The 26,638-nt window shown below is 32.7% G+C and overlaps 1 protein-coding gene across 3 annotated transcripts in view; it reads left to right on the top strand.

Moving 5' to 3' along the window:
- Positions 1-26,638, top strand: part of PHF14 (PHD finger protein 14) — a 208,877-nt gene that overhangs the window by 144,294 nt on the left and 37,945 nt on the right. For all 3 annotated transcript variants that reach the window (XR_008420551.1, XM_019443453.2, XM_019443446.2), the window contains one exon: positions 4,233-4,350. Coding sequence is in view for 2 of the 3 variants with exons in the window: in XM_019443453.2 (XP_019298998.2) it covers positions 4,233-4,350 (118 nt within the window). In the remaining variant the exon portion in view is untranslated. The remainder of the gene's footprint in view (positions 1-4,232; positions 4,351-26,638) is intronic.

The raw sequence follows: 26,638 nt of genomic DNA on the forward strand, positions 1-26,638 counted from the left end.
ATTGGAAATTAAGATAGTTAAAGAAATCCTTTGGAATACTGGCTTTTAGCCTTTCTGTTGGCACAGGCAGAAATAAATCCGTTGTTTCTTTTTACTTGTATCCATATTCTCAGTAACTAGGTAAACACATGACTGTTTGTTGTATGGATCAGAGGACATATGAACATAAGTCCTTTTCTTCCTTTTCTTTGTCTAGGGTGCTATAATTAACCATATGCTAAGTAAGTATTTTAAATTCATACAGAACTGTTTATTTCGTCACTGCATTTTGTTAAATGTGTAAAAGACCACATATATTTAGCTGCTTTATTATTTACACATCTGTGTCCTTTATGAATCTGATACCTAGGAAGTTGTATTTAATATTTGTATTAAATAATATAATTAAACAATCAGGTTTCCTTTCATCTTATAAATTGGATTCACTTTTTCTCATCAAAATTGTAATTTTAGAATGCCCTGTAGTGTCAATGTGTATAATATTTATTAGATGTTTAAAGGATACTTCTTTAAGCATCCAGTTTGTATTTTATTAAAAGGAATTCATAGTGTTTCTTTAAAGGTTAGTTTAATATTCTCTTTTAATATTTTAAGATATTGCCTTTCTATACAGTATGTGTGCTATTGGTATATTATAATGTTTTTTTTTATATAGACATTTGTGTTCCATAATAAAGTATATTGTGTCATATCACTATGCTTTTGTGGGTCAATGACTGCTCTTGGAAAAGATTTTAAAACATTGCATTCACTATTCTTTCTGATAAATGAAATACGTATATATTATGTGCTGCAATTATGTTTCCAGGTATATGTAAGAAATAGAAGTAGAAACTATAAATAACAATTTGATCAAAAACTACTTCAACTTTATTTCAGCTTTTAGGTAGAAGAATGGTTGCAGACCCTTAGGAGTTTCTGATTTTCAGTTTTTAAAAAAGATCTGAATTTGTAACATAGCTAGAATTTATTGGCTGACAAAATATGCCAGAGTTTTCATAGTGGTGTTTGTATGTGCATGAAATAAGTAATCCACTATTTTTACCATCTACATTATTCTTTGGTTTCTAGGATTCTTAGTGGTATCTCTTACATTTGTCTCTGATATATTAATTCGTACACATTCTGTTCAAGTTTACTTGTATCATTCAGGATATTTTTGTTACCAGCACATAAATCTATGGATGTCCTCAATATTCTAATGTAAAAACAACCATACTTTTTCCACATGGAAATAATTTCAGTCATTTGTAGAAAGAACTTTTATTTGCATATTTATTAACAGAGCTATTGATTTCAGGATTGATTGATTTCTCTTTGTGTTTTTTTCTCCTGGATTTTAGCAGTTCCTAAGTGTATTAACTACTCTTTTTTGCTATTTATTCTTGGAATTACAGTTTTTATTTACTGGTGAATGAGCTATAACTTGAAAGAACTTCCATATCACCCCCTAATTCTGACAAGCAAATTCTGCCTTTCCTCTGAGACCCATCACAAATACATTAGAGTTCCACAGGGAGAGTAAGTCATTCTAAAAGGTATTACTAATGAAGTAATCAGTAGAATTAGGTCATTTCCAAATGGCATATACTTCAACATTATTGTCTAACAAATCTAGCATATACAACCTTTGTTTTCCCAGTGCATTTATTCTTGAGCTGATAACCTGATTTTACAGTTAATTGGAATTAGCTATAAATGGGAACTGTATCAGTGTAGCAAACTTATTCTTAAAGTTATTAGCTGGAAATATATAGGTAACAATAAGAATCCCCTTCATCTATGCAGGTGATATAAACAAATTATTTACAAAACAACGAATTAAGATATACCTTTATATTCATCATGGTGTTTGATGTGACTTATACAATAGAAATCGTAATTTGAAGTTATGACACAGAGTTTTAAAGTAAATATGCAATAATTAGGTTATAATTTGATATGAACTAGGAAAACAGTAATACCATAACTCTCCACCTATCAAGAGCCCAGAATATTGGCAATCTGAACTCTAAGGAACATTTACCAAAACCTAAAGTGAAGCAAAAAAGACTATATAGTAAACTGAAATTGAGTCCGTGTACTTAACTCAGAAGTTCTCATTTTCATGTCTTTTTATTGTCCATTTGCATAGTCTTACTAAGGTTAAAGATCTGTTTTCTAAATCCACAACAAATTATTGTTAGGAAAATGCTTAGACAAATAGTTACAATATCAGAAAGCAGTAGCTGACACTTTTCAAGCAAATTAATACCCTGAAAACCTATGAAAGTTGAATACAAGAATTCAAATAGAACAGCAGATAGTACTCCAAACACAGTTAAACACTTAGCAGCATGTGTTACTTGTATTCATGACCCTGATAGGACAAAGATAAAGTAAATTATATTTATTTTCTTGCTGAAGTAAAGAATGTGATTCTTTTTAAATGTTCCATCAAAATGGTAGAAACAGTAGTTTTCATGTTTGAAGGAATATGGCCTCAGCTATCTAGAAGTCTCAACTTTCTCATAAATTCAGAAGTGCTCATATTCTGAAGGTTCCTGTAACTATATATAATATAATTGAAGTTTTAACTACTTAAAGGTAAATAAGTTATACTGACAAGAAAGAACATAAAATTGTGTGGGCTTGCCATTTAGTTTCTTTATGTTACATTTGATGTTCGCTATATATTCTGTTATTTTTTCTTAATGCCAGAGCAACAGGTATTTGAATACTTTGACTGCCTTTAAATGTGTTTTTGGTTTATTTATAATATTGGCATGGTATATAAAGTACTGTTATTCCTATTTGATTTCCTTTTTCATGTAATTAGAATTATCATGGTAGATCATTCTTTTCGAGTCCGTGTCTTGAGTCTAAAATCAGGGTTTTGGAAAACTGCATAAATGTAAATGGTTCATAAGGAGAAAGTTTAGAGGAAAAATGGGTAAACTTACAACATATTATGTTTTAAACTTTTTTATACCTGAGTAACTTAACTAAGTTGCTAACTTTCTGAAACTTGATCTCCAAAATGGGTCTTTGGGACATTGGATTTTGTAGCGTGATTTGAAATTTTTACCTAAATGTGATTTATACGCCCCTTTATTCTGATGGTTTTTAAAAATCAATGGTTTTTCTTGGTGTGTTGTTTCTAACAATAGTTCTTTCCCCCCTTTTTTATAATAAAGGTTATTGAATAGTAATTTTTCAATTTATTGAGTAACACATGCTTTATAAAAATTTCTTCGTGGTTTCGTATTTGGATTTCTCAACATTTTAAGTTGTAAATTAGTAAGAAAGACAGTAAATAAAGAGAATCTGACAGACTGAAGAAAAGTATTTTTTTTAACTTAAAAGAACACAAAGAAAATGAGGACAAAATCCTTTCTATTAGATGTATACATCTTTGTTGTTTGTTGTTAAATTTTGGTCTTGTTATTCCAACTGATGCAAATTTTATTGTACAAAACAATGAAATAATGCAGATCTTTCTTCATTGTCAGCAGGATGAGATTGTCTGAAACGAAGAATAGGTATGATAGTTTTCTTAGATTTTGCACATTATAGGGTGGCAAAGACAGTATCAAAATATTTGTTGATAAGCTTAAGGATGTACTAGGAGGTACTCTGAAAAACCAAATGCACTGAGAGAGAGTGACAGGTAATTTTGAGAATATTTTGTATTTGAGAAAATAATACCAAATTCTTAGAATGATTTTTATTTGCTAGATTGTGTTAACATGCTATAAACATTAGAAAGTGTATTTACAGTCTACTTTCACTTGGAGAAAGAGTGATAAGGTACATTGTATAGAATTGATTACAGCTTAAGTTTTTTTAAGTAATCACAATGTATTAGATTAAATTCATAATCTAGAATTATATACATCTTATATTAAATGTTTTTTAACTAATGGATAATTGATTAATTCTTGATGTTTAAAATTGAAATTGTGTTATGAACACATTTGGCTATACACATTCATTCATATGCTCTCAACATTTCTGCTATCAAAGTGTTCTGAATGATATTTATTTTGTTTTAATTTTATTGTTGTATTTTGTTTTCTCCTTAAACATAGATTTCAGCTTTAGATTGTCTTTGTCATAGACATTAATTTAATAATCTTGTGAACTAAGGGAAGAATTAACAGTGTTGAAATGTATGGTAATTTGCCATTTGTCTTTGTAAAAGATAGTTTTTAATATTATTTAGATACACCATAAATCTCTTTACCCTACAGGTGTGATGAATGCAGACTGTGCTACCATTTTGGCTGTTTGGATCCCCCTTTGAAAAAGTCTCCTAAACAAACAGGCTATGGGTGGATATGTCAGGAGTGTGATTCTTCATCTTCTAAGGTAAGGAGAAAAGTCCATAAGAAAAAGTGTTTCACTTCATTTTGATAGCCATATCATACCATCAGCTTCCTGATTTTGAAGAGAATTAGAATTATGAATAACCAACATTTTAATCTAATGTACTTCAAGACTATTTAGCCATGGTGATTTTATTGCCCTTAAATTGTGGAATAAACAGCTCTACTAAGTTATATAAATATCTTCTGAAATGTTTTAGCTGTAAATTTTGTGTATTTTCTATGTTACTGTAATATATTAAATAGTGTTCTAGTCACCAAAGAAAGTCACCCTGCGCTTATTTACCACACCTAGGGAATGGCAGGGTAATTCTGGCTTGAGTCATGAGAAATTTGTTTTGACAAATATATATTAATGTGTATAAATATGAGTCAACAGAATAACCAATAAAATCCAATTTTATTTTGTAGATAACTCATTAAGTATATTGTGAATTAATTTTTAATAACGGCTGTTTGAAAACTAAGTGAAATAAGTCAGAGAAAGACAAATACCATATGATTTCACTTACAGATGGAATTTAAGAAACAAAACAGATGATCATGGGGTGGGGGGAAGAAAAGTCTGTTCTTTGACAAAACTAGTTTTTACATAATTAGAAAGGACAATAAGGTTGTTTAGTAGTTTATCTCCAAAAATTGAAATTATATCTTTTGAATATCAATATTATAACCTTAATTTGTGGTAATCTGCAGTTTAAGATTATTGTTTCTTTAAAGTGAGTGACTAGACTCCGATACTTTGACTCGTTTGACAAAAATATTGAATATATTTGAAATAAGACATTTTGATCAGCTGCGGGTTAATCAGATTGTTCTTCCGTAAGTAGACAGTGGAAATTAGCTATCTATTGTAATATGGATATGAAGCCATCTTTCTTAAATGCCACTTAAATGCATTTGTCTCTCCTAGAGTCAATTAAAATTAATACTAAATTCCTTTTTGATTGTGGAATCAAATATATATTTCTGTACATATACATATTTTTTGGCCAAATTGTTGCCTTTAGATTCTAATTTCAAATGTTTAAGAACCTTGATAATGGCCATAGAGCGTGGTATGTGGATTCAGTCTACTAATTCATTAATAAATGATCCACTTTTAATTTGAGATCCTCCAAAGGATAAAAAGCCACTATTTTCAGAACATACCAAAATCATGAGTAATCCTGAAGGCATAATGGATATCTGTATAATTTTTGCAGTTTTACCTTTAATAATGTACAAGCTGTAGTAAAAATAAAAACAAAAATAAAATGTATTTTTTTCAATTTTAGTATATGTGCTGCCGAAGCGAGCACTAAAATGTATTTTTTTCAGTTAAAATTATTTGTTCCAGGTTACCACAGACACCATCTATAAAAAGTGATTTGTGAAAAACTACAGAAAAACATTTTATTATAGAAAAAAAAGCTATTTAAAGGGTTTTTAAACCAAATTTATTACAAAATTTATATATTAGCATAATGATTATTGAAGTGGAATATACTCTGCATTTTATTAGTAATAATCAAGCTTTTTTGCTCAAGATTTTAAACTATACGATATCAAGAATTATTTTCCAGGCATTTTATTAAGACCCAGATTTAAGAGGTATTATATTTAATAGCAAAAGTTATATTGCATAATTTAAAAATGCTGTACAGAAATTGTGTTTAAATGGAAAAAAATAGTGATTATACTGTAGATTATAGAGAGTCGTCTTATGGGACTGTTTGTGGTATAAGATTTTTTTCTTTTTTTTTTTTTTTTTAAGTTTATTTTGAGAGAGAGAGGGAGAGCATTTGAGCAGGGGAGGGGCCAAGGAGAGGGGAGGGAGAGAGAGAATTCCAGGCAGCTCTGTGCTTCCAGCACAGAGCCCATCACGGGGTATGATCCCATGTGAGATTATGACCTGAGCCAAAATCAAAAGTCAGGTGCTCAACCTACTGAGCCACCCAGGCACTCCATAATATGATTTTTCTAATACATTTTTTGTTTGGGATTTCCTCTACTCTCAACAAGCAAATAAGGAAAGCATCTTTTAAAAAAATATTTATTGCCCTTTAAAAATACACCTTTTTGTGTACATTCTTTTAAAAAGGTTCTGTACTACTATAAATGTGTAGCATTGTATACAGTGCTTAAGGAATGGCTTAAAGTTATATAGTAACTTCATTAATGAATACTGAAAATTAAAGGGGGCTTATATATATGTTAGGAGTATATCTTACATTTCTTTTTTTTAATCTTTTAAAAAACATTTTTAATGTTTATTTATTTTTGAGAGATAGAGGGAGAGTGCGAGCCAGGTAGAGGCAGAGAGAGGGAGACAGAGGATCTGAAGCAGCGACTGCGGCAAGCCCAATGTGGGGCTCGAACTCATGAGCCTTGAGATCATGACCTGAACCAAAATCAGATGCTTAACCCACTGAGCCACCCAGATGCCCCTATCATATATTTCTTAATGCAGTAGGATGCCAGTAGCCATTGAGAAGGATAAGATATTTTTATTTTTGTTTTTGTTTTCCCTCTTTATGAGACAATAGGTCTTCTACTCTGAATGGAAATCCATTAAGAAGGCACATTGTTAGAAAACTTGCAATATATTTTCTGTATTCTGACCTCTGATTGAATACGAGATAATAAACAACCACCATCAAAATTTCATCCAAATACAGTGTCTAATCTTTGGAATGTCATAGCATTTTACTTTATAAGGTTTACAGCAGTGAAGTAGATTTGTATTTTTGTCATATCAACATGACTATTGTATAGTTATGCTTTTTTTCCAATAAAAAATTAAACTTAATGTAATAGTTAAGCTGGAAACTTAATTAATATTTGTTGCTGCATCCATTCTGATTTGTTCACTGTTGAAGATGTTCATTCCTAACTAGCAGGTAGTAAATTTGTTTACATTTTTCTTAGAAAGATATTGGCTAGTTTGGGTCCAAAGAAAGCATTGATAGATAATATCATGCTTTATAATTCAGTGAATTGCTGCAGAAGCTGTTAAATTTAGAAATCAGTATGTTATTAATATCTGAGTCAAAACTAGTGTATCTGTCAAAATTAGTATCATTGTAGGGCCTAAAAGAAACCTGCAGTGGAAATTAATATACTTTGCTTGTCCTTGATTTTCCTCTATTACATTTAGTGGACTATTATTTGATAGGTAATACTGTGTGTATTTGCCATGTTCATATATTTTAATGATATGAAAACTAAGATAAAAATAGTTGCTGCCAGGAGAAGGAAAGTCAATCAGTTGCTAATAAATTTACCGGGGGGGGGGGAGTGAAGTATAAAATTCTTACAACTATAAAATGTATATCCAACTTCCTTTCTCTGTGGTAGTCAGGATTATTAAGTCCAAGGAGTCTTAACTTTTATTCTAAAAATTTGACTCCCAAGTAAGTTACTTATTTTGCTTAGAATTTTAGATAAATACAAGGTGAGGGTATATAGTTGAATACGTGCTTGAAAATACATTGCACTTTAAACATTAACTCTTAACATTGTCTCCAAATTTTGTGTAGCAGAGGAAGCAAAAATAATGCCATGTATATTCTCAGCAGCATAATATATTTATACATGACTTTGTCTCTTAAGTAATATGTTTATTGTATGGGCTTTGTGAGGGCAAAAATCTTCTGTCACAAATCCTGCCTATTACTTTTATGGAAATTCTGCTCAAGTCTAAGAAGGTTAACCATAACATAATCCATAATTTTAAGGTTTAGCACATGATAAAATACACCTAAGTGTAGTTTCAATAATATTGATTTAATTACAATTTACCTAAAAGTAGAATGACTTTTTTTAAATTGAGAAATAATTGACACATAATTTTATATCATTTTCAGGTATGACAAGATAACCATTCAATATTTGTGTATAGAATGAGTGTTTATTCTACCTGAACCCATGAAATATGGCATGATAAGACTTTCTCTGACTTATCAACCTATTATAAACCTACTTAAGTTCACTTTAGGTTTCATGTAAAATGACTACATGGACACAGATATATACATATATGTGTGCACACACGGAAACACAAATCTACACATATACAAACACATGGAAACACATATGCACAAAACATATCTTCTCCCACAGGCTGTGCTTCAAAGACATTTGACTAAGGCAGCAGCTATCCAGCCAGTGTATTAAGTTTATATTCAGTGCAGCTAGTTCATTGCTACCTATCACCATGCCTTAGGAATTTTTTTCCCCTGCTTTTTACTATGTTGCCATAATACTAATGTTAATGAGTATTATATGCCTGGAAAAATAATGCGTTTTGTTCTTTTTTAAATTTTTTTCAATGCTTATTTATTTTTGAGGGAGAGACAGTGAGAGCCGGGGCGATGGGGGGGATCCAAAACAGGCTCTTGGCTCTGAGCTGTCAGCACACAGCCCAATGTGGGGCTCAAACTCATGAACCATGAGATCATGACCTAAGCTTAAGTCAGACACTTAACTGACTGAGCCACCCAGGGGCCTCATGTTCTTAATCATCCTCTTCACCTCTCTCTTAGTTTTCCTCCCTCTCTGTTCCATTTGTTCACCCAACCTAAATACCTGGAATCATCTTCAAGCCTTACCCATCCTTGTGCCTTACAGAAAATCATTCTCTGAGTCCTCTAAGAGAAGTTTTCTTCCTTAAATGTTTCCCCAGTGTGCTCTTTGTTCATTTCCTCCATTGTTCCTGTGTTGATTCAGTGCCTCACTTTTTCCTCATTCTTTCAGTTTCTCCTATTTTGGAAACTATCTAAATAGGTCTGCCATATTCTTCTCTTTTACCAATTCTCTTTACTAGTGGCCTCCAAAATGAAGTGTTTGTACCCTAAGAGATAGACAAGATGTCTAATTAAGTCAACTTAATTCTGTATAACATCCCATTTTAATTTGTATGTCTGTGCTTTATAATGTAAATCATATATTAATACTGTGGAACATGATATAACTTCACACAAATATATTTTGATACATATTTAAAATATTTTTAGTATGGGGGCACATCAACAAAAATGCCTGGAGACCATACTTCTATACTGGTACTAAAATCTTTCAGAAACTACATTTGTCACACCTCTGCTTTGCATTTGTGTTTTTTCATCCTCTTTCATGTCCCAAATATAACCAACAAAAACAGAAAATTAATGTTATTACCATCCAATCCTCCGTATTCAAGTCTTGCCATTTGTCTTAGAAATTTCCTTTATAGCAAAAGGATCTAGTACAGAATCATTGTTGCATTTATTTTTCATGTTTCTTTAGTCTGGACAGTCCCTTATTCTTCCCTTGATTTTCATGACCTTGCCACTTTTGAAGATTACAGGGCGGTTATTTTGTAGAATGTCTTACTTTGTATTTTTTAAATCTTTTTTATAGTTAGATTCATTTTATGCATCTTTGATAAGAAATGCCACAGATGTGATGCAGTATGCATTCTTTCAGGTGATACATGACTTCAATATGAACCATAGATGGTAATCACTTGACTAAGGAGCTGTCTGCAAGTCTCTCCCATTCTCTTCCCTTTTCTAATTAATTCATTAATTTGTCTTACCTTGAGACTATGCAAATATCCATATTATCCAAATTATCCTCATCAGACTTTCATTTTCTGTTTTATTCAGTGGATTATATTGGTTATTCTCATTTATTTTGATCTTCAAATTGTCCCAGTTTTGGCTAATGGAAGCCATTTCAGACTGCCTTCTCCCACTTCAGCTTGGCATCTATGTCCTTTTGACATGATCCCAGCAATCTTTAAGTATTTCCTTACTAAAGATATTCCAGACTCAACTGTACTTTCCCTTTCCCTAGTCCTAGAACCAGCCATTTCTCCAAGGAGCTCCAGTTCCTTTCAGTGGAGAGTAGTATTTAGAAACCAAGATGTGGGTACTAGATGTGCTCATTGTTACTGCAGTGTCATTCCTCCTAGTTCTTCTAGACAGAGTGAAGGACTAGATGTATACGTACACATACCCGTTTCTGCCTTTATAGATACTGGAAACCATTCCAGTTTTCTCCCTTTCTATATTTCTAACTCCTTTACAGAAAACTAGTTCCCATTATTCTTAAATATTCTTATATAATTAGTCCCCTGATACAAAACTAATCTCTCATCACCCTCCACTGCCACCCAACATGGACACCTATTTTGCTTACTATAACCTAATGGGCTTTAGACTGAATTGTTCAGGAAGAAGTGAGAGAGGGAATGAGGGTGGACGTCTATATTTTTTACAAGCTCCCTAAATTATTTTAATTAGCAGTCAAGAATAAGAATCTGTTTTATGTGTTTTATGAAGTCTTCAGTTATTAAGAAAGATTCTCACCTAAAAATTAACTTTTTTAGAACTTTAAAACAAATATACACAATGCCCAAAACCCAAGTGAAATGTCAACAGACTACTTTAAAATTATGTTGTATACTTACGTATAAAATTCAAGGTAGATTAAGTACTTTTTTAGATATAGGGCACAGGTTTTTTTTTTTTAATGTATTTTTTTAAATTTTTAAATTTTTTAAAATATAGGGCACAATTCACTATTCAGTCTTTTCCTAGAGTGCACTTAATATAGATCTCAACAACTTCTGTTAACACACCCAAAATGAAGATCATTTATTTTGACATGGTTAAATGAACATATATAAATATTTTTTAAGAGTGCTTCATTCAAGTCATATACATCATATATTTTACAGTGACTGTGCCAGTTATGATTTTAGCTTTTCATCCTTATTTAAGCTCTGTTTGGTGAAAAGCCATGGAGTATACATGACAGGTCATTATCTGACTACTACCAGATTAACTGTCTTAGCTTGGAGAACTCCATTTGGTTCACTCTTACTTGATCTATATAGTGTAGAGCAATAATAAATTGAATTCATATGTAGAGAAATGTTATCTAAATCCCTATGAAAAATTTTCTGGAACTACAAATGCTATGCATGTCTGCTGAGGCAAGTGGTACTTTTTGATAATCATTTGTATTAGAAATCCCTGAGTAGGGAGAGTATGATTTTTTTTTTCATCTTTATTTTCCAATTTTCTGCATTAAGCAACTAGAATTCTATAACTGATATAGTTGAGTAAAAACTGCATAGGTAACTATTCACTTTCAAATAAAACACTAAGTGTGAATCTTGCCCCTTTAAGAACTGAACAAGACAATCTTTCCAAGGAGTATCTTGCCACAGTACATTAAATTAGCACATGTAATTGAACCTGGTAATATTGGAAAGTGAATGTCTGATTTTATGTATAATGACAATTTATGAAAAATATAAAATTAAGGGGCACCTGCTGGCTCAGAAGGTGGAGCATGCAACTCTTGATCTTGGGGTTGTGAGTTTGAGCCCCATGTTGGGTGTTAAAGGTCTTTTAAATTTGAAGTATACAAATGACCCGTTAAAACAAATATTTTTAAAATATTTTGCTATTCATTTGACCTCTTGGATTTTATTAGGTTAAATTTTAAGTTTCTGAATTTAGCATGGTTGACAAAGAAGTCATTTTAGGTAAAACATAACACCTAACTGTTTTAATTCAGTACTCTAGCATTTGTGTGACAAGCATTAGAACTCACAACAGTGTGCTTTAGCAAGCTTTACTGAATTCTGATTGGCTTTTTTACTGATACAGGTATGTAAAAGTTTGGAGAAAAGTTGTTTATATAGTTTCTTACAGTGGAATCCCATGGAACAAATCTGGTGGTTTGTAGACTTACTAAAAGTATGAGAATTAAAACTCGTGTGGTTATCCTTGATGATAGCTGTAGTTACATATTAAACTTTAGATTACCTCTTTGCTAGTGTGGGGGATAAAACCCACAATCTTCCAGTTATCTTCTGCTTTACATCTGGGTTATGTTCAAGGTATTGCCTGAACTCTATTATATGCCTGAACTCTAGCATTTTCCGCAAAATCGTTTGTATAAATATCTTATTTAAGCCCTTAGTTTCTGAGTATTGTACTTTGAGACTAGTAACAATGATGTATGAATTCAGTAAGAAGTAATAGCCATTAAGAATTTTACTAATTACAGATGATACTATGTTTTTTTTAAAAAGTAGAGTGTATTTTTTTAAACTGAACATTTATGGGCAAACTGAACTTATTTTTTGTCATTATTGCTTGCTTAAAAAGGTTCTTTGATTGTCCTAGACATTTTCTGAAACCTATTCCTAGGTAATATTTTATCAAGTAATAATTTTAGCCAAACAAAGACTGTTTATGGTTATTCTTCATAATAGAATTGGAATCTATACTGATCTGTTTAGTTCTGTAGTAATTTCCATGGGGACTATGTAATACATGTTGAGTGTATTGGTATACTTCAATATGTCATGGTCAGGTATTCCTTAAGAATCTTTTTGTACATATGATTTCTCTCCTCCAGGTACAGTGTGTTAGTGTTTATGACATACACGTGTATGTATTTGAACTTCATATTCACAGAAAAAAAAATGACTGGGACTTCTAAAACTAGACAATTCTTTCATATTAATAATTTTCAAAATTGAAACACTAAATCACTTTTTAAGTTACATTTACTACAAACTGGAAGAACCAAGCCACTTTCTAATTTAGATGGCATGTGGGCCTGATGCGTTTGCATAGCATGCTGTGGAATACCATATGTGATAAGAAACTAACTCATAACTGAGAGATAATTAATCAAAGTACAGTAGGGTGCCATACATGGGAATGCCTTTCAAAACTCACCAACTTTATACTATCCTTTAGTTTTAAAATAGTTTTTTTTTACTTTTATATTATGTTGGAGGGAAAAGTGACCTACAAAAAATCTGGTAGACTGAAGGATTTTCATTACAGATTTTAAAAAGTTAATAAGAATATTTTTACCTATTAACCCAGCATTATTAAATTTGGATTATATAATAATGTAATAATTAAGAAAGAATGTAGAATACATTAGTTATGTAAACTTGTTATTCCAGTATTTATAGATGATTTCAGGGTGAGAGATACTGTTTGTTCTAAAGAGATGGTCCTAGTTGAAAAAGGCTAGCCCGTTCTCAGACCTGTGAAGCTAAAGGAAATAATGGGGAAGGCTTAACTCCTAGCTTCAAAAAACAGAGTGAGATCTCATATTCTAATTTATTAAATATTTATTTTAATTATTTCATCATTGTATAGAATTATCTATTAAAAAGTAATCTTTCTAAGCTACATATTGTGGTGTAGGTAGTACCCTTTACCTACAACTAAGACAGACTTCTTCAGATCTAGGCTAAGAAAAACAAAAGAATAAACTCTGAAAGTTAATGGAATTGAGTTCTGAAATCAAATATATTTAAGAATTCTAATCTAGACATTCTGATAGAATCTTTACCAAGATTGATAAGATATTAGGGGTTGGAGGCATAGCCAATGTATGTTATGCCATGTTTCTTACATTTTAACATGTTCATTTTTTGACATTTCTGAAATTAGGGTGTCTGTAAGCAGTTTATATTTTTAAGTGATAATATTTTTTCTTAAAAATTTGCTATTAAATTTATGGGGTTTCTTATAATCTGAGGCATTGTTGAGTAACAAAATAGAGTTATTTAAGGTATACAGAAAGTGAAAGTACACAATACATTGTAGAATAAAGAGCTTTATGAATTCTGAAAAGAAACAAACTGGGTTCAGATATTAATTATTTACAATGCTTGTGCAATTTATAGTTCTTTTTTTAATGTTTATTTATTTTTGAGAGAGCGCATGCAGGGGAAGGGCAGAGAGAGAGGGGGACAGAGGATCCAAAGTGGGCTCTGCCCTGACACCAGCGAGCCCAATGTGGGAGTCGAATTCACAAACCACGAGATCATGACTTGAGCCAAAGTCAGATGCTCAACCAACTGAACCACCCAGGTGCCCCTACAATGCTTGTGAAATTTAGTAAGTTGTTTCAGTTCAGTGAGCTTCAGGTTGCTTATTTGTGAAAGGCTTAATGGCAATACTTGGAATATTGGAGATACTCAGTAAATGACATCCCTTCTAATTCTTAAAAATACACAAGCATTTTAGCAGCACTTGGGTGGCTCAGTCAGCTGAACTTCCAACTCTTGGTTTTGGCTCAGGTCGTGATCTCATGGTTCGTGGGATTGGGTCCTGCATTGGGCTCCATGCTGACAGTGTGGAGCCTGCTTGGGATTCTGCCTCTCCCTCTTTTCTCTGTGCCCCTCTACCACTTGTGCAAACATGTTCTCTTTCTCTCAAAATAAATAAAAATAAACTTCAAAAAAATTAAATGAGCATTTTAATTACACAGGGAAAAATTCAAAATTGGTGCTAATGTCCTGATTTTCAAATGTAGAAAATGTTTTTAAAAAGTAATCTGAAGAGCAGTTTTCTGTGTTTTACTTTTTGTCTTCACGCACCAGGTAAAAATCTTTCTTGTCCCTTTCACATGAAACAGAGTAAGGTCATGTCTAACATTTTCATTCACAAAGAAAAGTCCATTTGCTTTAATTTCTTGCTAGGGTTAAGAGGTAATGGAAAGTTATCTTTATAATTAATCTGGTTTTTAAACTAAGGCACTTGTGGCTCTCTAAACTTTTAAAATTATATACTATAGTATTCCATAAGGTATTTTTTTCTAAATCTATTGTGTATCATTAGCAAATAGTTTTTTCTTTAATATTGATGGTAATGACTATTTCGCATTAAATATAGAATTAAAGTCCTCTATGAATTGAACAGATCATACATTAATGTATTTATTTTGCTTTGTAAGTAGAAGGCTGATATTTAAAAAGTAGAAGTTTACTGTCATATTTAAAACGTTGGCTCTACCAAGTATTGAACAATAGAAAAAGACATAACTGATATATGTTTCTACATATAGAAAAAGACATAAATGGAAACTTGTTTTTAACTAAAGATATACTTTTTAATAGGTAAAGAAATACCCAAGAAATTTCTCATAGACTGGAGAGGGGTATTATTTCCTTGTGAAGGTCATGAAAACTATAAACCTGAAAATGAAATGAAAATAAAAAGTAAATAAAATAAAATTTAAAAGTAACAAATCATTGAAGACAGGTGTAAGATAATTTATGAGTCTACCTTGTCAAAGTGTATATAGTTTTTGATAATGAAAGGTTTCATCAAGCCTAACAAATGACTTTTAGAGAACAGGCATATATATCAGCAGCACATTCTTTTACCATATAAATGTTTGAAAACTTCCAAAGGATGGAAATGTGAGAGGTTCTGGGCTAGCATTTTCACATTCTTTGTGGAGTCTGGAAATTCAGGTTATTAACTTTTAGAGCATACTGTGTAAACATATTTGGAATTTCATAACATGATTATATGCCTTCAATATGTCTTACAGCATTTATGCCAAGAGAAAGCCTCTTTCTTAAGTAAGGAAATTTATACTTACTCTCAGATGCTAGTAATGCATTTCGTTTGGAAAAGTAGATCTCAAATATGTGCTTTACATGTATGAGTCAAAGGGTAGTGATTTATACATGTAACTTCTTCAGAGCCCTGCTTTACAACCCATATTTCTTCCCCTCTCTGCTACCCACTTCCCTGATTTCCAGTAGAAGAAACCATTAATAACATATATTTATTTAGCCATAGCATATAAATTTCTCTGTTTATCTTCATGTTACTTTAAAAACTGGCTATCTCTTTTTGGGACTATCACATATGCTGTTTTTAACTTCTTTTCCATTGGTAAAATGCTAAGTAAAGCAAATTATAAGACTGTGGTCCACACTATCCTCCCATAGGCCCCAGCCTAGTCCAGTCCTGTTCCATATTAAATTATTAGCTTCACTTCTTATTTTGACAGGACCCCAGAACCACCCTTAACTAATTTTAATAGGTTAGGTGAACATCACTTTATTACTTCTTTTACTTTACAAAAAAAATTTTTCAGTTTTCTGATTTACATCATAATTTGTCATTTTCATCACTTGTCAACTCACATTGCCCAAATGTTAATGATTTTTCCTCAAAGCCTACAAACCACCTGCACCAGGATCTTCTAAAGTACTGTTTAATTTGCAGTTTGGAAGGCCTCATACAGATCTACTAAATCAGTATTTCTGGAATGCTACTCAAGAATTAGCATTTTTATAAGCACCACAGGTGATAATTAAAGTTTAAGAACCACTGCTTTTGACCCTCATTTCTTTTAAATTTCTTACACATAGTTTTGTTTCTACTTGAAATATTCACTTATCATACCTACACACTTTACTGTTCATAATAGGACTATCTTTCAACCCCCCTGCCCCGCCCGAGGCAGGATCAAGGTAGATTGATGATACCTGATTCAGGTTCAGTACAGTAGCATTCCTGGGTTACTAATATACCATATTCCCTTTCTTCTTTATGAGTTCTGGAACTGCACAGCAACATCATAGGTATCTTCCCTGAGCTATAAATTCAGTTTTCCCCCATCGAGAATCTTCCTCAGTTACTCTGCTTCATCTTTTTTTCTGCTTCTTTGCAGCAATTGATACTATTGGTAATTTCCTCCTTTTTTGCAGACTCCTTCCTTGCCTTTCAGTGAACTTATTTTCTCTGGGTTTTCTCCCTTCTTAGCAGACCGTATCTTTTGGGTTTTTTGATAGGCTTCTTTTCACTGTCTTTTCTTACTTTGCAGGTGACAGCATCCATACCCAAAGCTAAGTACCACACGCAATTTTGCTACAGGAAAACATGGCATTTAGGATTTAATGATCTATCTACTTTTAATGAGTTGATGTTCATCAAGGGAGACTTTCTGACTTTTAAAATATTATCCTTTGAGGGGTATCTGGGTGGCTCAGTAGGTTAAGCATCCAACTTGATTTCAATTCAGGTCATATTTCACCTGTCTCCCTTCCCCCATCAAAAAAAAAAAAAAAACATTTTAAAGAATAAAAATAATATCCTTTGTATAATAATTAAAGACATAATGTGATAAATTCACCAATAACTTTTAGTTTTCTGTTGCCACTATCTAGTGGTCTCCTGAGGAAAAGCTAAAAAAATCTTACAGTAGCAACTTCTAACAGGAAGAATGAACAAGTGAGTTTTGGGTGGGTATATAAAATGGTGTAATGACTTTGAATGCAGAAAAAGTTCTGATGATCTAATGAACAGCATGGTAATCAGAGTTAAGAATACTGTATTATACACTTTGAAGTTACTAAAAAAGTAGATTTAAGCATTCTCACCACAAAAAAAAAAAGATGGTAATTATTTGATGTGATGGAGGTGTTAACTAACACAATAGTAGTAATCATTTTGCAATATATGTATATCAAGTCAATACACTGCACACCTTAAACTTACACAATGTTACATGTCAGTTTTATCTCAATAAAGTCAGGGAAAAAATTTAAAAAATTACTGTAAGTTTAGTGTTTAAGTAGCAGAGTACATATCAACTTGATCTCCAAGTGAAATATTGTTCTGGACATACGACTAAATATGCTATAATTGAGTTGTCATACTTTGAGTTTTGTTTAACTTTAACGCCAGAGAGTAATAATTCAAACTAGCAGTTTTTAATGTAATAAAAACAAACATCCTTTATATAAAATCTTTAAAAAATGTATGCTTATCTTTCTTATTTTTTTTTTTCCTGTGAGTCAGCTTTTCTGGAGAAAATTGGAGTCAGAAAAGAAATTACACATATTATGCATTTTTTAAATTTCTTCTAAATGTAATACATGATCATTGTAGAATATTTGAAAAATTTTAAAAAACAAAGAAAATATTTAAAATTACTTCTATTATAATACCTATAGGCATTACATTTCTGCTCATGTTTCAGTAGTATATTGTACTACAACCTATCCATTAAAAATTGCATTCATATTATACATTTTGTCATATAATGGCAAATTATGCAATTGTGTATGTGACCATTTTCCACATTTTAGATATTTTTCTCTAACCAGACTTTTAAGTTTTTAAGTACTGTGCATTTCCTTGCATAGATATACTGTTGGTTTAATTGCTGGGTCAAAAAATATGAACATTTTAAAAATAAAAGTGTATCATTTTAGAAATAATAATAGCAGTTAATATTCATTGAGGACCTCTTTGTACCTACCATTATTTAAGTACTTAAAATGTATAATCTCATTTAATTCTCACCACAGTCTTTAAGGTAGTTACTGTTTTTATCTCCCTTTCTGTGGGGAAAAAATTAGGATTCAGAGAAGTTAAGGATTATGTATGCAGTGGGTATAACTGTGATTCAAACCCAGATCTGCCTGATTCTGGAGGCTGTGTTTTAGAAACTTCCTTTCATATATGCTGAAGTAGGTATTTTTTATTCCTTGTTGCATGAGATCCTCAAATTGGATTTTGTCCTGAGGCCACTGTAGATTTTCATAGTGTAGAAACTCAGATAATTTTTCTATTATAAATAATCACCACTAGTAATAGGAAAATGAAAAATACCTTTATTAAGTGGGATCTGTTTGGGTCTTTCTAGTGAAAAGGGGAATAAAGCCTAGAGGTAATTCTTAAAACAGATTAATTAAAGATGGTCCTACTGTAAGGTGTAGAAGACAGACCATAACTTCTCAAGGCCCTTCGTAATTCAATGAAATGAGTATCTGTGTTAGGGGAGCTACTACTTGATAATATGGATGATATATGTAGACCCAGCAGAATCTAATCTGTTGTGCTTGGAAGGAGGTGAGGGAAAGGGATCTAAAAGTGAATTTTTTATTAGGCACTAAATACTATATTTTTCCTGAGTCAAATATTATATCTTTTTTTAAATTAATTTATTTATTTTATATATTTTTTGGCTGAATTCTTTTTTATTTTTGTAAATTTATATCCAACTTAGTTAACATATAGTATAATAATGATTTCAGGAATAGAATTCAGTGATTCATCACTTACATATAACCAGTGCTCATCCCAAAAGTGTCCTCCTTAATGCCCCTCACCCATTTAGCCCATCCCCCGACCCAACACCCCACCAGCAACCATCAGTTTGTTCTCTGTATTTAAGAGTCTCTTATGATTTGTCTCCCTCTCTGTTTTTATGTTATTTTTGCTTCCCTTTCCTTATATTCATCTGTTTTGTATCATAAATTCCACATGAGTGAAGTCATATATTTGTCTTTCTCTGATGACTCTAGTTCCATCCACATTGTTGCAAATGGCAAGATTTCATTCTTTTTGATTGCCAGTAATATTCCATTGTATATGTATACCACATCTTTATCCATTCATTGGTCAATAGACATTTGGGCTCTTTCCATACCTTGGCTATTGTCAATAGTGCTGCTATAAACATTGGGGTACATGTGCCCCTTTGAAACAGCACTCCTGTAACCCTTGGATAAATACCTAGTAGTGCAATTGCTGGGTCATAGGATAGTTCTATTTTCAGTCTTTTGAGGAACCGCCATACTATTTTCCAGAGTGGCCGCAGCAGTTTGCATTCTCTACAGCGGTGCAAGAGGTTTCCTCTTTCTCCACATGTTCGCCAACGTCTGTTGTTGCCTGAGTTGTTAATTTTAGCCATTCTGACAGGTGTGAGGTGGTATCTAATGGTGGTTTTCATTTGTATTTTCCTGATGATGAGTGATGTTGAGCATCTTTTCCTTGATGATGTGTGTCAGTTAGCCATCAGGATGACTTCTTTGGAAAAATGTCTATTCATGTCTTCTGTCCATTTCTTCACTGGATTATTTGTTTTTTGGGTGTTGAGTTTGATAAGTTCTTTATAGTTTTGGACTAACCCTTAATCTGATGTCATTTGCAAATATTTTCTCCGATTCTGTCAGTTGCGTTTTAGTTTTGCTGATTGTTTCCTTCACTGTGCAGAAGCTTTTTATCTTAATGAAGTCCCAATAGTTCATTTTTGCTTATGTTTCCCTTGCCTCTGGAGACACATCAAGTAAGAAGATGTTGTGGCCAAGGTCACAGGGTTTGTTGCCTGTTTTCTCCTCTAGGATTTTGTTAGCTTCCTGTCTTACATTTAGGTCTTTCATCCATTTTGAGTTTATTTTTGTGTATGATGTAAGAGAGTGGTCCAGATTCACTCATCTGAATGTTGCTGTCCAGTTTTCCCAACACCATTTGATGAAGAGACTGTCTTTTTTCCATTGGATATTCTTTCCTGCTTTGTCAAAAATGAGTTGGCTATATACCTGTGGGTCCATTTCTGGGTTCTCTATTCTATTCCATTGATCTATGTGTCTGTTCTTATACCAGTTCCATACTGTCTTGATGATTACAGCTCTGTAATATGGGCTAAAGTCTGGGATTGTGATGCCTCCAGCTTTGGTTTTCTATTTCAGGATTGCTTTGTCAGTTTGAGGTTTTTTGTCATTTTATATAGATTTTAGGATTGTTTGTTCTAGCTCTGTGAAGAATGCTGGTGTTATTTGGATTGCATTGAATGTGTAGATTGCTTTAGGTAGTATAGACATTTTAACAGTATTTGTTCTCCAATCCGTGAGCATGGAATGTTTTTCCATTTTTTTATGTCTTCATTTTCTTTCATAAGCTTTCTATAGTTTTCATTCAGTGTATAGATTTTTCACCTCTTTGGCTAGGTTTATTCCTAGTTATTTTATGATTTTTGGTGCAATTGTAAATGGGAGCGATTCCTTGATTTCTCTTTCTGCTGCTTCATTATTGGTGTATAGAAATGCAGCTGATTTCTGTATATTGATTTTATATCCTGTGACTTTGCTGAATTCATGGATCAGTTCTAGGAGTTGTTTTCTGGAGTCTTTTGGGTTTTCCACATAGATAATCATGTCTTCTACAAAGTGTGAGTTTGACTTCCTCCTTGCTGATTTGGATGCCTTTTATTTCTTTGTGTTGTTTGTCTGAATGCTGAGGCTGGGACTTCCAGTACTATGTTGAATAACAGTGATGATAGTGGACATCCCTGTCGTGTTCTTGACCTTAGGGGGAAACCTCTCAGTTTTTCCCTGTTGAGGACATTAGTGGTGGATCTTTCATAAATGGCTTTTATAATCTTGAGGTATAATCCTTCTATCCCTACTTTCTTGAGGGTTATCAAGAAAGGATGTTGTATTTTGTCAAATGCTTTTTCTGCATCAAATATTATATCTTAATGTTTATCATGAATTGTGAAATTTGAAAATCTGTACTGTGAAAAGAAACTAAAACCAGCCACGTTTAGTTTCTTTGCGAAGATAGTCTAAGAATATTCTGATTTGTTCAGTGTCAGCCACTTTGTGTACAAATTGAAAGATTTTGTATATATATTTTTTAATATCAGCATTCTTTTACAGAAAAAACTCTTATTCAAAAAGAATACCTGTAAGTGGATCAGATCCTAATTATAATATGATTTAGATTCATTTGGGTTAATTCTTTTGCTATTTTTTTTGTTTTTCATCCAGAGAATAGAAAATTGTTACCTAACGTATAATTGAAGTTAAAAAATGTCCCCCTCCTCAGATAAAGATATCCCCCTCAGATAAAGATCCATATGTGTAACTATGTTGTTCTACCATTTTCTACCTGTGACCTCCCATAGCCCTCTTGGTTCTGAAGTGATTTCAGTTCTACAAGTTTTTTTAGCTTTAATATATTGTTCTCTTTTTTTCCTCTGAACTATATTCATATGCTAAATTTAAACTCTGGTCACCTAAGATGCAATCTATTTTAATGTTTTCTCTGAAGGTTTCTTAAAGGTTTATGTTGTAGTGTTATATCTTCATTGAAGTTAAGATGGTTTTTTGTTAAATGTACCTTCAATAATGGCTACAAATGATTATCTGGTTCACTGGCTTGAAAACTCTTTAAAGTATGCATATAGAGGTTACAATTTTTAAGAATCACTTTGAAAAGTTCAGGCTGCATCAGTTCATTTTTATTAGTTCACTTTTGTGTTCCTGAGGGACTAGACTATTTTCTCAACTTTCAAAGACTATGCATTATAGTATTGTGTGAATTCTATTTCTAGAATCAGATTTCTAGATTTAGATGACCAGATACCTGTGAATCAGTTTCCAAAGCACAGATAGGTAACTTAAAGCAATTCATGAATATAAGGTATTTCAGCATTATTTCCTTATGTTAATGCGGCAGTTTCAACAACAATAACAAAATCATTACTTAATAACTCAATTTAAAATTTATTCTAGTATCTACTCATTAAATTTAGTTATCAGTTATTAATTTGTCCCCACTGGAAGTCATTTTAGGATTGTGAATGAAATAGATATTTTCAGAAAACATTCTGCTCTTTTACAAGAAGGCGAAGTGCCCTATGATTTAGACACTTGTCTACCTTTTCTCCCTGACATCTAGTGACAGTGTAGCAGTTTTAACCTGTTTGCAGCATGACTACATTAAGTACCATTTTATTCTCCATTTCTTTTTGAGTGCTCCCAAGTCTACTACTCAAGAATCTAATTTTTGCAGTGAAATAAATTTTATGATTTAGCTGTTCCAAAATCCCCCAATTTTTTCTTTTTTTCCTACTCTTTCTCCCCTCCTCATTTTTCCCTGAGGTGTAATCAATACTCTAAGTGTTCGTGGTCCTTTATCAGTAAAACAAACAAACAAACAAAAAAACCTTCTCTAGGATAGTAATCTTATAGGGTCAAATATGGTTAGTTGCTTTTTAAATTAATATTAGTAGTTTTTACTCACCATAGCAATTTGAGAAAAAAAAATCCTGCAGTCTGAAATTGATACCAGTATTCAAACTAATTTTAAATGAAGAGTGTAAAAGACAATAGAAGTGATCTTATCTGTTTTCCACGTTAAAGGACTATTCAGATTCCTATTTTTAAAATAGTAGTCTTTCATTTTTATTCAGATATAAATAGATTTTGTTCTTGAATTTAACACCAGATACAAACAGAAAGCAACTTAATTCTTTCTTCCTAGTGCCTTTAAACAAGCTCCGCTGAATCTTCTTTTCTCCAGTGACTCCAGGGCATATCTCATGGTGTTTCCAGTCTCCTTAAGGGATTATTTGTGTGTGTGTGTGTGTGTGTGTGTGTGTGTGTGTGTGTGTGTGTAAATCTAGTCTAGTTCAATATCAAGGCTTCATTCTCTCAACCAGTTAAAACTTCTCCTCTCACCAGCTCAGGCCTGCTTCAACCTAGAAAATCTAGAGTTTGATGGGGGCCATTCTGAACTTCGACTCTTTGCTGCTTTCTTTTCTAGGTTTTGGTGATTTCTCATTGTTAGGACTTGCCTACCTGCAGTTCCTTATGTGAGTAAGAGATGGATGCCTTCTCCTGTGTTTCTTACAACTCATTTTCAGAACGGAAGTTCCTTTTGTCTCTTCTTTGCTTGGTATCACCTCATTCCCAATAGGCTGTCCTCTCTAGCTAGATCCCTTTCTAGATAACCAGAGTCTTCTCTCTTTCACATCTCATCATTATTCCTAAGATAAGCACATACACACTCTTGCTCTGTAAGCTCAGAAAGACAGTCATTCCATCTGTGGCCCTGATTTTTTTTTTCTGTGCTGCTCTGCCACTACAGCTAGACAGACACGGATCACCACTCAGTCTCTGTGACCCTCAGACTTGTAGGGGGAAACGCTCAGAGTCTTTTCAGAAAATTCCTCTCATAGCGGGACTCCCTTTAAAACATCTCTTCTAAAGAAATCCTTTCTTTCTTATCTCACCTTTACTGTCTTCAGGCTTCTCTAATGAATTGTCAGACCAATTTTTTTTGTGTGTGAGGCTTTGAAGTAAATATTTTCTGAAGTATTTTATCAGTGCATATCTTTAAAAAATGAAATTTCAGACCATTTATGATATACAGAGAGAGCAGATTTCACCCAAGCCATGAATCCTTTAATGTAAGTATGTCAAATACCCTGTCACCATGACTCAAATCAAGGTTTGTTTTTTTTTTTTTTTTTTTTTTTTTTAGTTTTTGTCACTTCTTCACATACTTTCTACCAGTTCCTCAGCTCTTCAAGGTCCCTAGGCCCTCCTCTTCCTTTTGATTTTATCCCTCCCTTTTTAAAACAATTTTTGAGGGGCATGTGGGTGGTTCAGTTGGTTGAGCATCTGACTTCAGCTCAGGTCATGATCTCACGGTTCATGAGTTAAAGCCCCACATCGGGCTCACTGCTGTCAGTGCAGAGCCCGCTTCAGATCCTCTGTCCCTCCTCTCTATCCCTCCCCAGCTTGCACTCTCTCAAAAATAAAAAATATATGTGTATTTAAAAAAATGAAACCTGTTTTTTGGCATTTAATGTATACTTTAGAAAAAAACATTAGAGCCCTCTATTATAATTCCCCAGCTCTCTCTGAATCCATTGTTCTGTTTTGTTTTGGTTTTAAGTTTATTTTGAAAGAGAGAGAGAGTGAGTGAGCCGGGAGAGGGACAGAGAGAGAGAGAGAGAGAAAATGCTTAGCAGGATCCGCAGTGTCAGTGCAGAGCCCAGTACAGAGCTCAAACCCCTGAACTGTGAGATCATGACCTGAGCCGAAGTAAGATACTTGACTGAGGCACCCAGGAGCCCCTCTGGATCCATTGTATTGTTTCATCTTAACTGTTTTTTTGTTCTGGCCAGAAATAACTGGAAGAACTTGGGAATCTAGATTCACTACAAATTTATGCCTCCTACATTAAACCACATCTCATTGCTGTCTTTTGTGAGCTCCTTATCAGATTTCTTGTGGCAGCTATTTCAAATCTTTGCCACATATCTCAAGTCTGTTTCATTCCCAGCATCCTCATTTTTTCAAGAGGACTCTATCTCTTAACTTCACTGAGGAAAAGGGCCTGTATCCCCATCTTCTCCCCTCTCAACTTGAGAAATAGTCTTTCATACTTTTCCTAATTCAGTTTTCATTACTCTCTACCTCAGTCTCTTATTTCCTGTCTCAGAAGAAAAAAAAAAATGTTTGTTTTTGTTCTTCCAAAAATCATCCTTCCCTTCAAAATCTGGTTTTCTATTCTCAGTAAGCCATTATACACACTTTTTCCAAATCAGTCTTTTTGAAAGATTATTTTTCACTTGTCCTTCCAGGATAAAAAACTCAAGGAAGGAGTTCTCCATTGTCCATACTGTAGGGCAGACATCAGGGTTTAACCGTGACTTCAAGGCTATCTGTAATCTGCCTCCACACTAATACTACAGATAGCTCTCTTTCAGTTTAAGTCCTAGTTTCTCTACAGTCTTTAGTACCAGACTGATTTCTTTTTCATTTCTTTGCTAGACTATTCATTTGGCATTCAGTAGAGGTTTCTTTGCATTCTTATTCATCTTTTTATGTGGAGGTTCTTTTTATGAGCTAGATTACAAATGCGAATGGGACAGAATATTTCTTTCATACTTTCTTGAAGACTGGGAGTTTCAAAGTTACACATAATTTTTTCTAAGATAAATTAAAATTGTTTCTAGTGGTCCTTCACTGCTAGCTTATTTCCTATTAGTTGTTACTAAAATTACTTTCTAAACTTTTATTTTGTTGAATGACAATGGAAATAGTTCAGATTCTATTTTTTTGCCTTACATGCCCAAGGCTATTTGTTGAAACAACAAATGCTGTCTGAAAATGTAAATTTCTGCCAGCCATGACCCAAATATGTATAAAAGGCCAAGAGTAAAAGACATAAGAAAATATCTGTTCAGCAACTTTAAAATAATATCTTTTCTCAGAATAGTTTCTATCCCTGTCTAGTTCACTCAGCATTTCTGCTAATATCTACAAGTACCTGTTGATTATAGTAAATTTCTTTGAAGTAGAGATACAGTTTTAAATTAAAAAGAAATTGTCTTCTCCAGAACGAAGAACACTGGCATTGTCTAAGAGGGTAAAATTAATCTTAAAAAATAGCTATATTTCATATTTTTTGTACATAAATTGAGAAGAAACAGTCTTATTTATAAAGGTATTTTCTTTCTCATCATAGCCCTACCAATATGTCTGCAAGAGTAACCTTATGTTATTGAATGAAATCTGTATTGTATTCAAAGGTATGCCACATACTGCACTAGGTACTTGACATATACTAAGATAATAAGGCATGAATCTGGCCCTTTGGGTGGATAATACATCATTTGAATTTAATTATGAAAACTAGGTAGCATTTGATAGGAATGTAAGTGAGGATAGGCTAAGTTATGCAACACAAACCCCAAAATCTCAAAATTTTACTGGATTAACACAAGTTGAATTCTCATGCAAAATAACATATCAATACAGATTGGCAGAGTGATGCTGCACATCCTAGTAACTTGGGGACCGAAACTGAAGGCAGTTTTATTTCAACATAGGTAGTCCCTGGTACTGTAGCAGGAAATATGGCAAATTG

Source organism: Panthera pardus, unplaced genomic scaffold (genome assembly GCF_024362965.1).
Source record: "Panthera pardus isolate Hobbes unplaced genomic scaffold, ASM2436296v1 HiC_scaffold_8, whole genome shotgun sequence".
In the NCBI taxonomy this organism is placed as follows: domain Eukaryota; kingdom Metazoa; phylum Chordata; class Mammalia; order Carnivora; family Felidae; genus Panthera; species Panthera pardus.